At 37.4% G+C, this 12500-nt stretch overlaps 1 protein-coding gene across 2 annotated transcripts in view; it reads left to right on the forward strand.

The window, feature by feature from the left end:
* The window catches only part of LOC122253031 (uncharacterized), a 15959-nt gene that overhangs the window by 102 nt on the left and 3357 nt on the right, over positions 1-12500 (forward strand). Inside the window, exons 1-17 of one of the 2 annotated variants that reach the window (XM_043015800.2) lie at positions 1-48; positions 3232-3912; positions 4025-4183; positions 4682-4835; positions 5503-5645; positions 6175-6307; positions 6898-7007; positions 7292-7552; positions 7789-7842; positions 8104-8250; positions 8500-8592; positions 9234-9356; positions 9587-9696; positions 10120-10358; positions 10616-10746; positions 11060-11209; positions 11452-11565. The exon at positions 1-48 is cut by the window's left edge and continues 102 nt beyond it. In XM_043015800.2, coding sequence (XP_042871734.1) covers positions 3244-3912; positions 4025-4183; positions 4682-4835; positions 5503-5645; positions 6175-6307; positions 6898-7007; positions 7292-7552; positions 7789-7842; positions 8104-8250; positions 8500-8592; positions 9234-9356; positions 9587-9696; positions 10120-10358; positions 10616-10746; positions 11060-11209; positions 11452-11565 — 2790 coding nt within the window. In that variant the 5' untranslated portion in view covers positions 1-48; positions 3232-3243. Of the gene's footprint in view, positions 49-1331; positions 2390-3231; positions 3913-4024; positions 4184-4681; positions 4836-5502; positions 5646-6174; positions 6308-6897; positions 7008-7291; positions 7553-7788; positions 7843-8103; positions 8251-8499; positions 8593-9233; positions 9357-9586; positions 9697-10119; positions 10359-10615; positions 10747-11059; positions 11210-11451; positions 11566-12500 lie in introns of those variants that run through there. The other variant, XM_043015792.2, reaches the window with a different exon arrangement.

A 12500-nucleotide genomic window follows, 5' to 3' on the forward strand; every position in this document is an offset into this window, starting at 1 on the left:
CCGCCATCGTGAACCTCCAGCGGAGCCTCAGCCATATCTCCCCTTTTTGTAAGTCTATTTTCTCCCTTTTCTCCTTCGTCTCGCTCGATTAGGATCCCTTAATTGGCCATGAGCTCACGGGAAGAGAATCCGACGTGGCAGGAGGGAGAGAAAGGGGCCAAAACAGAGGCTTTATGGGCCAGGGAGTCGTTAGTCATGTGTTTCCGTCTTTGTGAACAAATGAAGGTCAAGGAATCGATTCTCTTTTATTCTTCTTCAGTTCGGGTTTCATTCTCGCCTCGGGTGGAGGCAGGATGCTGAGCTCCACGCCGGAAAATGATGAATGGGAAGAGGCAAATGAGGAAATAAGCTTGATAAAGGGGGGAGAGACGCAGGGAGGCGAATAAACAAGATGTTGCTAGTTCTGTCTCTTCCTTCTTCACTTGATAGTTTCCTTCTGATTTTCGTCTCTGGGAAGTTTGCTTTAGGATTTTAGTCTCAGGATTATTCCCTTTTTGTTGTATTGTTTATGTTTATATGAGTTTTATTTATTTCTGAGGTGTGTTTTCTCTAATTTTCGTTCGTTGTCGAGATATGAAGTTATGAAAGGATTGCGAAATGTGAATTTTTTGTTTTTCTTTTCTTTTGGTTATATGATTTTACTTTTTTTGAGGGGAAGTTTTTTTTTTATGTCATTCCGAGTAGTTAGTTTGTGAGTCAATAGTTAATAAATATTTCTTTTTTCACAAGCTAACCCATTCTATAAGCATTGCAGTTAAAAACCTTGGGTGAAGTTAATTGAATAGTGGCCATATGGACAGAATGTATAATGTTCTTGTAGCAAATACAAATAAAGAATTTTTGAGTTGGGATACACTTAAGATAGATAATGAATAGAGAATAATGATCTTTTTTCCACAGAAGCAATGTCAGATTAGCAATTCCCTTAGAAAAAATTTACCTACTCTCATTCAATGTGTCAATGATTTATTTATGTATTATTTATATATTGGCAATGCATCTAAACTTGGGTATTAGTTGATGGAACATTATTTATTTATGTCAAGACATATAACTTCCATATGTTATGAAGCGTACAAATACAAAATAGGCGAGTGATTACTTAATTATTTTTTTCACATGTCAAGTTTACAGACATATATATATATATTTATATATATATATATATATATATATATATATATGTATATATATATATATATATATGTATATATATATATATATATATATATATATATATATATATATATATATATATATATATATATATAAGAAGCAATGAAGAAATCAGTACGTACTATATATATAAGAAGCAATGAAGAAATCAGTACGTACTGTACAAGAGATAATTTCTATTTTGATACCTATGTGTGGGTCTCTTGTTCATTATGCTAATAGGTTTATAATGTGCTAGGCACCAAAGGAAAGAGGTGTACTGATACCATAGCCGTAGGAATCAAATTTTAGAGATTTCTGAATATATAAAAGAGAGCCCAGTAAGATATTCTGAAATGGGCAGAGGAGGCACCATTGGACTGGATGAGGATATATCGTCAGAAGGGCTGACAAGCTAATGGGCACTGTTGGAAGGATCGAGGGAGAGGACACCATTGAATGGTTCAACGAAGCACCTTAATAATAGCTGAAGGAACATAATTAGAACAGTTAAGGTGACACCTTCAGAAAGCCTGAAGGAGCAACAACCATGAGATGACTGAAGGGACACTACTGAGAAAGCTAAAAGGGTACTATTGGCAGGACTGAAGGGACACCATTGGAAGGGCCTAAGGGGCACTATCAGAAGTGCCGAAGGGGCTCCACTAAAATGGTCGAATGGACAACATCGTAAGGGCTGAAGGGACACCATCGTAAGGGCTGAAGGGACACCATCGTAAGGGCTGAAGGGACACCATTGGAAGGGCTGAAGGGACACCACTGGAAGGGCTGAAGGGACACCACTGGAAGGGCTGAAGGGACACCACTGGAAGGGCTGAAGGGACACCATTGGAAGGGTTGAAGGGACACCACTGGAAGGGCTGAAAGGACACCATCGGAAGGGCTGAAGGGACACCACTGGAAGGGCTGAAGGGACACAACTGGAGGGGCTGAATGGACACCATCGGAAGGGCTGAAGGGACACCATTGGAAGGGTTGAAGGGACACCATCGGAAGGGCTAAAGGGATAGCATCAGAAGGATCGAAGGGACACCACTGGAATGACTGAAGGGATAGCATCAGAAGGGCCGAAGGGACACTGTTGGAGGGGCCAAAGGGGCACCATTGGAAGGACCAAGGGGTACTAAAGGGAAGACTGAAGGGGGTGCCATTGGAACTGTCAGAGGGGTACAATTGGACGAGCTGAATGGGCATCTTTGGAAGGACCAAAGAGGTAAAGGGGAGCATTTGTGATTTGCTAAATATAGTATTTCACATATTTCCAAATGTCTTCAAATGTAGGGGCTTGCTGTGCTTACCAAACCAATTTTCCTTTCATAGAATCCTTGTCCCTTCATTGCAGGCATATGCAAATGATGCATACATACACACACACGCACACACACACGCACACGCACACGCACACGCACACGCACACGCACACGCACACGCACACGCACACACGCACACACACACACACACACACACACACACACACACACACACACACACACACACACACACACACACACACACAATTATTAGCTTTGCAAATGATTAAGCACTAACAAAAATCAAACAAATTGGCAGCACCAAAACATTGAGGGTGCCCCCCCCCCCCTCGCCAAGACAGATTCTGCTCAGGGTCCCACAAAGGCCGATTAGTATGATTCAATAATAATTAGAATTACATATATCACATCTATCAGTAATCGAGAAATGAAAATCCTATTTAATCAAAGCCTGTTGTTTTGTCCATCTGCTTATATAGCTAAGCATGCATCATATGGTTTAATATATATATATCAAGCCTTCTTTCAAAAACATTGTTATTCTAGTCCTAGTTAATAAACCATATATTAACCCATCCACGACGGGGGAATTCTAGCCTTGAATGTCCAAATGCCGGGGCATTCGAATTATTAGGCCTAAATCAATTGAATGGCTGGCACAATACTGTGCCGCCCGCCCACTGGGCTTTTGAATGCGCGGTACACATGCTGTACCACCCGTCCTGTGTGGGTTAAGATATTGTCAGTAAATAAAATTGGAAACTGATCTCTCTTTCCTTTTCAGCAAATACAAAAAATGGAAGGTGTCGTGGAGAACTTTTCGGTGGTGGACAGTATGCCCATGATATCAGAGGAGCCAGAGGATGCAGGTCACATTATTGCTACAGTAACAAATAAGGACAACAGCGGACAACAGATCATCACTTCGACGGAAAGTGTCACCATCATCAATGATGTAGAATCAACCATCAGAAGTAGAAAAAGCGGCAGCACGGGAGACCAGACCCACACCATACACTCAGCTAAATCAGAAGAGCAGATCGTCCCTGAGGCCATGACACAGATTATTACCACTTCAGAGGGCACACACATCATAGCCACTGAAAGGGGCGATGACCATAGAGGCCCTCAGATCATCACAGCTTCCGATGGGTCACAGATCTTCGCCCACAAAGACGGCCACATCATCAGCACAGATACGGGGCAGATCATGACGCACGAAATCAGCAACGATGGTCAGATCTTTACCGACGCGGGGGGTGAAATCATCACAGACGAAACAAGTCACATTATCATGAATGATGGAAGCATTGCCACAGATGGCAGAGGAAACATTCTGCACGCGGGAAGCCAAGTAATAACGGAAAATGGCAAGGCCCACATTCTCTCCGCAGATGGGGAGGTGATCGCCGTGGATAGCAGATTACTTGAAGGAGCTCATGACCTTCAGGAACATGTTACAGAGGTAAGATGTATGGAATAAATGCCTGAATATTCAGTTTGGATATTTGATTTTATGATGCACTCTCACATGGTGTGGAAGTACACAACATATTTCTAAAAGGTCTCACTTATAGGTCATTGAAGAGACGCCAGTAGATGAAGAGGCAGCCCTAAGGGATCCTCTGCTAAGGAGAATAAAAAAAGAACCCGAGGACGCGGAATCTGCTACAATACAAATTCGAGTCAATGCATCCTCACCAAGAAAGAAAGATGCATCACAGTCATCTGAAGAGGTATGATGTAACAAGAATAATTTTTTTTATTATGTTGATCTTATTTGCTATGAAAACATTTCACATATTAGTTTAGTAGTACATTTCGAGACAACCTTCTTTTTACAAACTAGTAAAATTCATGAAGATTTCAGCACAAAATTTTAACCTAAAAAATACCCTTGTGAAATTGAAAGAAGAAAAAAGAACTTTTTGTTTTACATTTTTCTTGTTATTTTTTTTAATAGATATTTTCAGCCATATTTTTTCATTGTTTGTGATGTTGGAAAAATTATGACCAGAATGACCAAAAACAATTTTTTTTTGAAATGTCTGAAATGCTGTTGCATTTGATTTGCATTGGCATTTAGATATGTCTTCATGGTGATCCTTCATACTTTATTGTGATTTGCCACTGATTAAGTAGCTCTGCAATTAGAAGTTCTTTTTTAAGCAGTACACATGTATATAATCTCTTCTCAATGAGTAATGGTTACTCATTCGCATATCCCTTTGCAGAAGGAGGATCCACTGTCTTTAGGCGAATTTATGAGTAACGAGCGGCCAACAAAGTACGCCAGAGTAGACCGTGATGACCCCAGAAGTCGACTGCATTTCGTCAAGTACATGAAAAGAGAAGGAAAAACCATCAAAGTGTGGGAGTGTGGTATATGTAAGTATGGGTCTCTCTTCTTACCTTCTGATTCTATGAATCAAACTTAAAATTGGAGAAGAAAATTGAATAAAAAGGCAGTCTGAAGAATTGACAAATGTTTTATGAATTGCCATAAATCATTAGTTAACTGTAATTGATTGATTTTTTAGGTTGAAGACTTCCATATACTCATGCTTAGAATATTATTGTTTATGATATGCTTAAAAGTGTAATTGAAGGATATGCTGAGAATTTATATGCAAATTTGAAAATTCTTTTGAATCATATCATTAAATACATCTTGCAAAGTTTTGTAAGTTAAACTGGCTTATTTCTTCTGAGAATAAAACAAACAAACATAACATGCATACAAAGATGAAATGAAACACAGTAACAATAAGAAACAAACAATATGTTATGATATTTTAAAACAAACCATACCCCCGATCAGACAATAAAGCCAAAATGGTTTCTTGCCAGATTAGGCTTCGTCTTATTGCAGCTGTTTAGTTTTGTTTCATATTTTCCCATCTACACATATTAGTTTGTATGGTTTCTGCTGATTTATAGAAGCAAAAGTGGACATGAGATTGGAAAAGTTGTATTCCTCATACGGTTTTCATCTATATGTAAAAAAAATTACAAAAAGAATAATTAACTACTATTGTAATCTCCCACTCTATAGGCGGTAAGGAGTTTATGCACCAGTACACGTTGATGCGGCACTTACCGACGCACACAGACGAGAGGAACTTTAGGTGTAATCAGTGTGGGAAAGCCTTTCGCCAGATGTCCACTCTCTCGCAGCACAAAGCCACGCACTCGGAGGTATGGCTTTTCCTCGGGTTTCTCTCGAGTGTCGGTGTGGATGATGTTGTTATTGTTATTATTGGGTTTTGTTAAAGTTGTTATTATTATTATGATTATTCTTTTATTTATGTGTATGATTATCATAATGAATATGGGATTGATTATAATCATAATTGCTGTCACTGTCACTATCTTTTTTTTTTTTTTCTTTTGATTATGATTTTTCTGCTGGTATTTCTATTATTAATGTTGTTATTGGTATTATCATTCTTTTTTCTTACAATGATAATTTTGTCATCAGTTATGATTATTTTTGTTAAGGGTCTTAATTTTATATATTTATATATATATTTTATTACAGTGTTTATCTCAATATCATAGCCTAACAATATTCTAGGTAATATGCAAGATGTTTTAGATATAGAGGATATCAGTTTAGAGTGTATTTGAAATGATAGATATCAATTATTTATCATTAATGTTTCTCCTACATAGATAGACTATACATATATTTTAAGCCAGCCATTTGATTGCTTTCCTTTCACAGTCAAGGCCGTACGTCTGCGACATCTGCCAGAAGACGTTTAGCCGTGTCTCCACCCTAATATCCCACAAGAAAACCCACACAGAAGAAAAGCAGCACAGATGTCATGTGTGTGGCAAGGCATTCCATCAAAAAGGTGAGCTTATCAAAGTCCCCCAGAAGAAGGCTGGTATAATTTCCAATGTTCATCTTGTTTTTGTTTTGTTTTTGTTCTTCTTCTTTTTCTTCTTTTTCTTTTTCTTTTCTTTTCTTTTAATGGTTTTTACTTCTGTCAAATTTTGCAAACTTGGGTTAGTGGAATGGTGTGTGAGACATTGCTTACAAGAATATTTAACATATGTAAATGAGCCACAGGTTAACCTTTGTGTAAATCCAATGTTTTGATTTTCATCAAATGATACACAGAGAGTTTATAATTTTTTTCATAAATGTACATCACACACTGAGATCGAAAAGGGTAAGTACATACCTCATGGTATAAGAAAAATGGATACTAGTTGTGGGTATGTCTAGAAATTTTTCCTTTATCATAGTTGTACCTTCTCTTTGATGGTAACTTTTATGTGTTTCTTATGATATCCATTCTGTCTAAAGTATTTTTATTTTATTGTCTTCATTTTTCTCTTTTATTTTCCTGATTTTATTTCCGTGTATTTTGTCTCCTTCTCTAAGACCTTCCTCGCCTCATACTCCTTACTGGATACTTAAACATTTGTTTACTTTCAGGCAATCTTAAAAATCACCTTTTCACACACACCAACGAAAGACCCTACAAATGTGACATTTGTGGCCGAGGGTTCAACCAGTCATCGAACCTCCAGTGCCACAAAGCAAAGGTAAAGGAGCTCCTTGTTGAGCCATATTGCACACTTGATTGCAGAAATACAAAATTGTCACAGTAAAGAAATCAGACATTACATTATTTTAATGATATTCTATTAAGAGAGCTTAACAAATTTTCTTCCTTTCTCTGCCTTCTCTAACATCCATGTGTTTGAATGCATGATATATGAATGGACAATGATATTATTCTTAATAAAGTTGTTGGTGAATATTTACAAAATCAACAACATATGCAGCTCCACATAAACTTTCATATCTCTCTCTCACTCTCTCTCAGTCACACGCAGACGGCACGCAGAATTACCAGTACATTGCGGATAAATACAAATGCAATTACTGCGAGCATGCTTTTGCCAGAAGAGCACAGCTAAGACAACATGAAGAGTACAAGCATGGAGTCAGACATTCTCACGGCTCAAGAATATTGTCAGGAACGGGACCACGCATGATGTCAAACAACAACGCGATTTTAAAGAAGAGAAAAATAGGAAACGTCAGAATTATTCAGCTACCAAATGGAGATCGAACGTTCCAGGAGGTTGCGTATTAGAAGCCTGTTTTGTTTTTTACATCTTTGTTTGATTTTTTGTTGGCAATCTTTTTTCTTTCCTTCTTCTTCTCTACATGGTAACTGTATCTTCTTTGTTTATTGTATGTTGTTGAATTGCCAGACAGTTGTGTTCTAATCTAAGAAAATGCTCAAATATATTTTCATCTTGAGCACTTATGTACATTGAAAATATATGAGACTCAATCACTTCCTTTTTCCTCCAGATTGGCAGTAATGAACCTTTGGCAAGACCAAGAAAAGTCAAACCCAAAAGTCAGGTAAGCTGATTTTCATTCTAGAACTCTGCAGTATAACAGCTTGTTTAGAGAGAACTGTCACTGAATTGACTTTTGATATTTTCTTTGTTAATGGTATTTGTTAATTATTATTGATATTTATTGTTGTTAATAGTATGGAATTTTTTTTTTTTTTTTCATGTGTCCTAATGATAAACATATATGAATATAAAACACTTCACTGTGCTAATTTATTATTGTTAGATAATCAACATAAATCCTAACACTATTCTTCCTTATTAGGTCAAGAGTGGCATTTTGATAGAACCCATAGACACAAAAGCTATGCACAGGGCGCTTGCTGCCGGCAGAACTCCGTTTGCGCTTCTTAAGCCCAGCAAAGGTGTTCCTGTTGTCGTCAAAGTGCAGTTTGCATTAGGAAGTAAACATGTAAGTCGTGCTGTCTCCTCTTCTCCACTTTTTCCTTTTCTTTTATTGTTATTGTTGATATTTGCATTTTTGTTTGTATAGGAATTTGTAGAATAACTTAGATCTTATATAATGGACTTGGCTTTGAAATGAATGAGAATAGTAAAAAAAAAATAATAATAAATGAAAAATAAATAAAGTAGTGTAAAGTGTGTATATAGCACATAGTCAACAAGAAGGGTAAATAATATCCCCTGTTACCCTCCGCAGATGCTAGTTCCAGCCAGTGCGGCTGAATTGAGAAATGCCGGAAAGTTTACCGTATCTAGTCAGCAGTGTGGGACTAAAGCTGTACAGATCAAGGTAAGAGAATGGGATGTTCTGTTTCCTAATTTACAGTAAACCATTGAACCATACTGACCCTCTTTTTGTTTATTTTCTTCATTCTCCTCTTTCCCTTCCTTTTCAAACTCTTTTTCATGCACCTCTTCCTTAATTTTTGTTTTATTTTATTATTATTATTATTATTATTATTATTATTATTATTATTATTATTATTATTATTATTTTAGAAGATGGCTAACAGTCTTCCCTACTTCTAATTCCACCACTCCCCTCCTCTTCTTCTGCCTGTTTCTCTTCTTCCTCCTCCTCTCCCTCCTCTCCCTTTTTCATTTTCTTCTCTTTCTCCTCCTCTTCCTCTCACTTTTTTGTTTTCCCCTCCTCCTCCTCTTCCTCTCCCTCTCCCTCCTCTCCCTCCTCTCCCTCCTCTCCCTCCTCTCCCTCCTTCATTTTCTCCTCCTCCTCCTCCTCCTCCTCCTCCTCCTCCTCCTCCTCCTCCTCCTCCTCCTCTTCCTCTCCCTCCTTTCCCTTTTCTCCCTTCTCTCCTTCCTTCATTTTATCTTCCTCTTCCTCCTCCTTTTCCTCTTCCTTGTTAAAGACTAAGATAAATTACATTTATAATATTGTTACTATTACTACAAAAGAAACCCCTCACCCATAAGGTCCCAGTTGTAGCAACGGTGATCCAACGCATCGATGCAGACGGCCAAGTCCATATGGACATCGAAGCACCAGCAGAGGACGAGGACCTCCTTGACGCTCTCAGCGGGGAACCAGATGAGAAGGTGAGGGATACATTCTTTTTAGATTACTGTTTATTGTCAAGTTTCAAGGTTATCAGTTGTATGCACGATTATAGGTCAGGGAGGTGAATATAGAGTGTATATATGTAAAGGATACAAAAAGGGTGGACATAATTTCTATGATAATTATACCAATTGTTTATTTACTAAGTGCTTATTCCATAATATAAACATATAGAATCTAATATTGATATGTATTTTTCATCACCCAGGAACAAACCTCCAAACTGCCATCAGAAGCAAGTACCTCTGCTGTTACTTCAGCAGAGAATCCTGTTGAAGTTAATCAGCAGCTTGTAATGAATCCTGCTGTTGTACGGCCGTAAGTAGACCAGTCTTCTTCTTCTTCTTCTTCTTCTTCTTCTTCTTTTTAAGGATGTATGAGGATGTCATGTTATGATTGTATTTCTTTTTAACGTGTCTATTACCAGCAACTTTCATTTATGATTTAGGAAAGATTTATATCTCTAATTTTCATATAAAGAAGGGAACCTTTTATTATAGGACATGACTCTGAAATGTAAAGATGCAAGATGAAGAGGAGCGTAAAGACGTTTAGAAATGTGATAAAGATAACATTTTTTCTGACTGTTTTTTTTATAGTTTTATCTTGTGAGTGCAGTTTGAAACCAACATATTTTCAGTATTACTAATTCTATATGGTTAGGGATTCCACAATAAAATTCCCTGGACTTGAAATATACCCGATTGTTCAATCTTTTTCCTTTCTCCCTCCTTTGTGCAGGTCTATAACAGAACCAGTGATGGAAGGAGAGGAGGAAGATCATTCTGTGGATTCAGCTATGCCTGCGGGAGATGAAGGCATCATCATTGGAACCGTGGGAGGTCCTGAACCTATGGGTTATGCGATTGACCAGGATGCTTCGATGGCATCAGGAGCCAATGAAGGTGGTGAAGATATCAATTCAGTTGATCTTCTTGCAACGGCGGTGAATCTTGTTTCTCAAGCTCAAATGACCAAAGGTGAATATGATGGTGGTAGGATAATCAGAGGATTTTGCATTGTGCAGGCTGTCTAGTTGGGAAACACTCAATGAGAGTTAGAAGTATTATTATCCATGAATAAGATTTAGATTAAACAAGTGAAACATATATTACAGTGTTCAGCTTTAGAGTCCCTCCTTTTCTCAGGATTCATAAAAAGGTATTTTCAAATGAAATTTTTCCTAAGGAATAATGAGTATCCTTAATACTAATTCTAATTTGTTTAAATCTCACAGACAGTATGGCTGGAATTGAAGGTATTCAGTACCTACGGCAGATGAACCTCGGGGAATACGAGGTTGTGTCGCCAGACCATGCTCAAGCAACACATATAATGAACCAGCATGGACAGATAGAACAGATTAAGGTAACTTTCATTTTGGAGTACTAAGGGGAACCTTTGAATGTGGAAATAGGCAGATCTGCCTATAAAAGTCCTATCCAAAATAGGCATTTCTGCAGGCCATTTTTTCACATCTTTACACAGATTTTGTTTAATAAAAGTCAACCATTATTGTTTCTGAGCCTTGTTTTTTCAGAATATACAGATTTTAACAGAATGTGAATAAGTTTAAGACACATCTTGTTTAAGCATCTATGAAATGTGAGGATTGAAGTGCAATGCAAGTTGTATGAGCTACTTTTATCATTCTCTTTTTCCTTCCTTCTACTTGAAACAGATGGTGGATGAGAGCAACACAGTGACAATGGAGCAGGCCAACATCTCAGCCTTGATGGATGCCTTGCAGAGTGCAGGCTATCAGATCGGCCATGGCAACCAACAGATCATAATTAACGCAGATGGTCACGCGATGGTTGTGGATCAGCAGGTGAGGAGGGTTTCGGGATGGAGGAAATGGTGCTTTGAATCAGCTGCATTTTATTGGGTCATGATGCAGTCCCGAGGGCATGGTGTTATTAAGTTATGTTGTTGAATATTGATCATTATTGTTGTTGTTATTAATTATTAATCATTATTTTATTGATTATTATGCTAGGTAAATATTTTTTTATTATTTTTCTTTCATTCTTTATTTTTATGATATGATTTACTGATTTTCTTTGAAAACAGCAGGTACAAATGGTCATAGATGGAGACATGGAAGGTGTCATAGCGTCAGATGGAGTTGTCACAGACGCAGTAGATCCTGCATCAGTCAACCTTGTAGTGCATGAGGTTCCAGAGGTATGAATTGGTGTTTATTATTATTTGTATTATTTGAAGTGTATGGTAATCAGCATTTTTCTTGTGGGAGTAAGTGGGACAAATGCTCATTCCTATATACATTTATATAGAGATTGCCAAAATTTGAAGAAGAAAAAGAAAAAAAGAAATCACTCTCTCTCTCTCTCTCTCTCTCTCTCTCTCTCTCTCTCTCTCTCTCTCTCTCTCTCTCTCTCTCTCTCTCTCTCTCTCTCTCTCTCTCTCTCTCTCTTCTCTTTTCTTTCTCTTTTTCTTCTTTCTCTCTCTCTCTCTCTCTTTCTCTTCTTCTCTCTCGTCTCTCCTCTCTCTCTCTCTCTCCATCTCTCTATCTCTCTCTCTCTCTCTCTCTCTCTCTCTCTCTCTATATATATATATATATAATATATATATATATAATATATGTATATATATATGTATATGTATATATATATATATATATATATATATATAATATATATATTATATATATATATATATATATATATACAGTATATATATATCAGGGGGCTGGCAAGCCCCCCGTGGCAGTATGCGAGCTCGAGGACCCGAAGGGTCCGAGGGTGAGCTCGTAGACGAGCCTTTTTCTTGTGGGAGTAAGTGGGACAAATGCTCATTCCTATATACATTTATATAGAGATTGCCAAAATTTGAAGAAGAAAAAGAAAAAAAGAAATCACTCTCTCTCTCTCTCTCGCTCTCTCTCTTCTCTTCTCTTTCTCTCTTTCTCTCTCCACGCTTTTCTCTCTCTTTTCTCTCTCTCGTCTCTTCTCTTCTTCTCTCTCTTTCTCTCTCTCTCTCTCTTCTATTTCTCTCTCTCTCTCTCTCTTCTCTCTCTTTATCTATATATATAATATATATATATATATAATATATAATGTATATGTATATGTATATGTATATGTATATATTATATTATA

This window comes from Penaeus japonicus, unplaced genomic scaffold (genome assembly GCF_977035675.1).
Source record: "Penaeus japonicus unplaced genomic scaffold, GWHDUDI00000001_assembly GWHDUDI00000027, whole genome shotgun sequence".
Classification (NCBI taxonomy): Eukaryota; Metazoa; Arthropoda; class Malacostraca; order Decapoda; family Penaeidae; genus Penaeus; species Penaeus japonicus.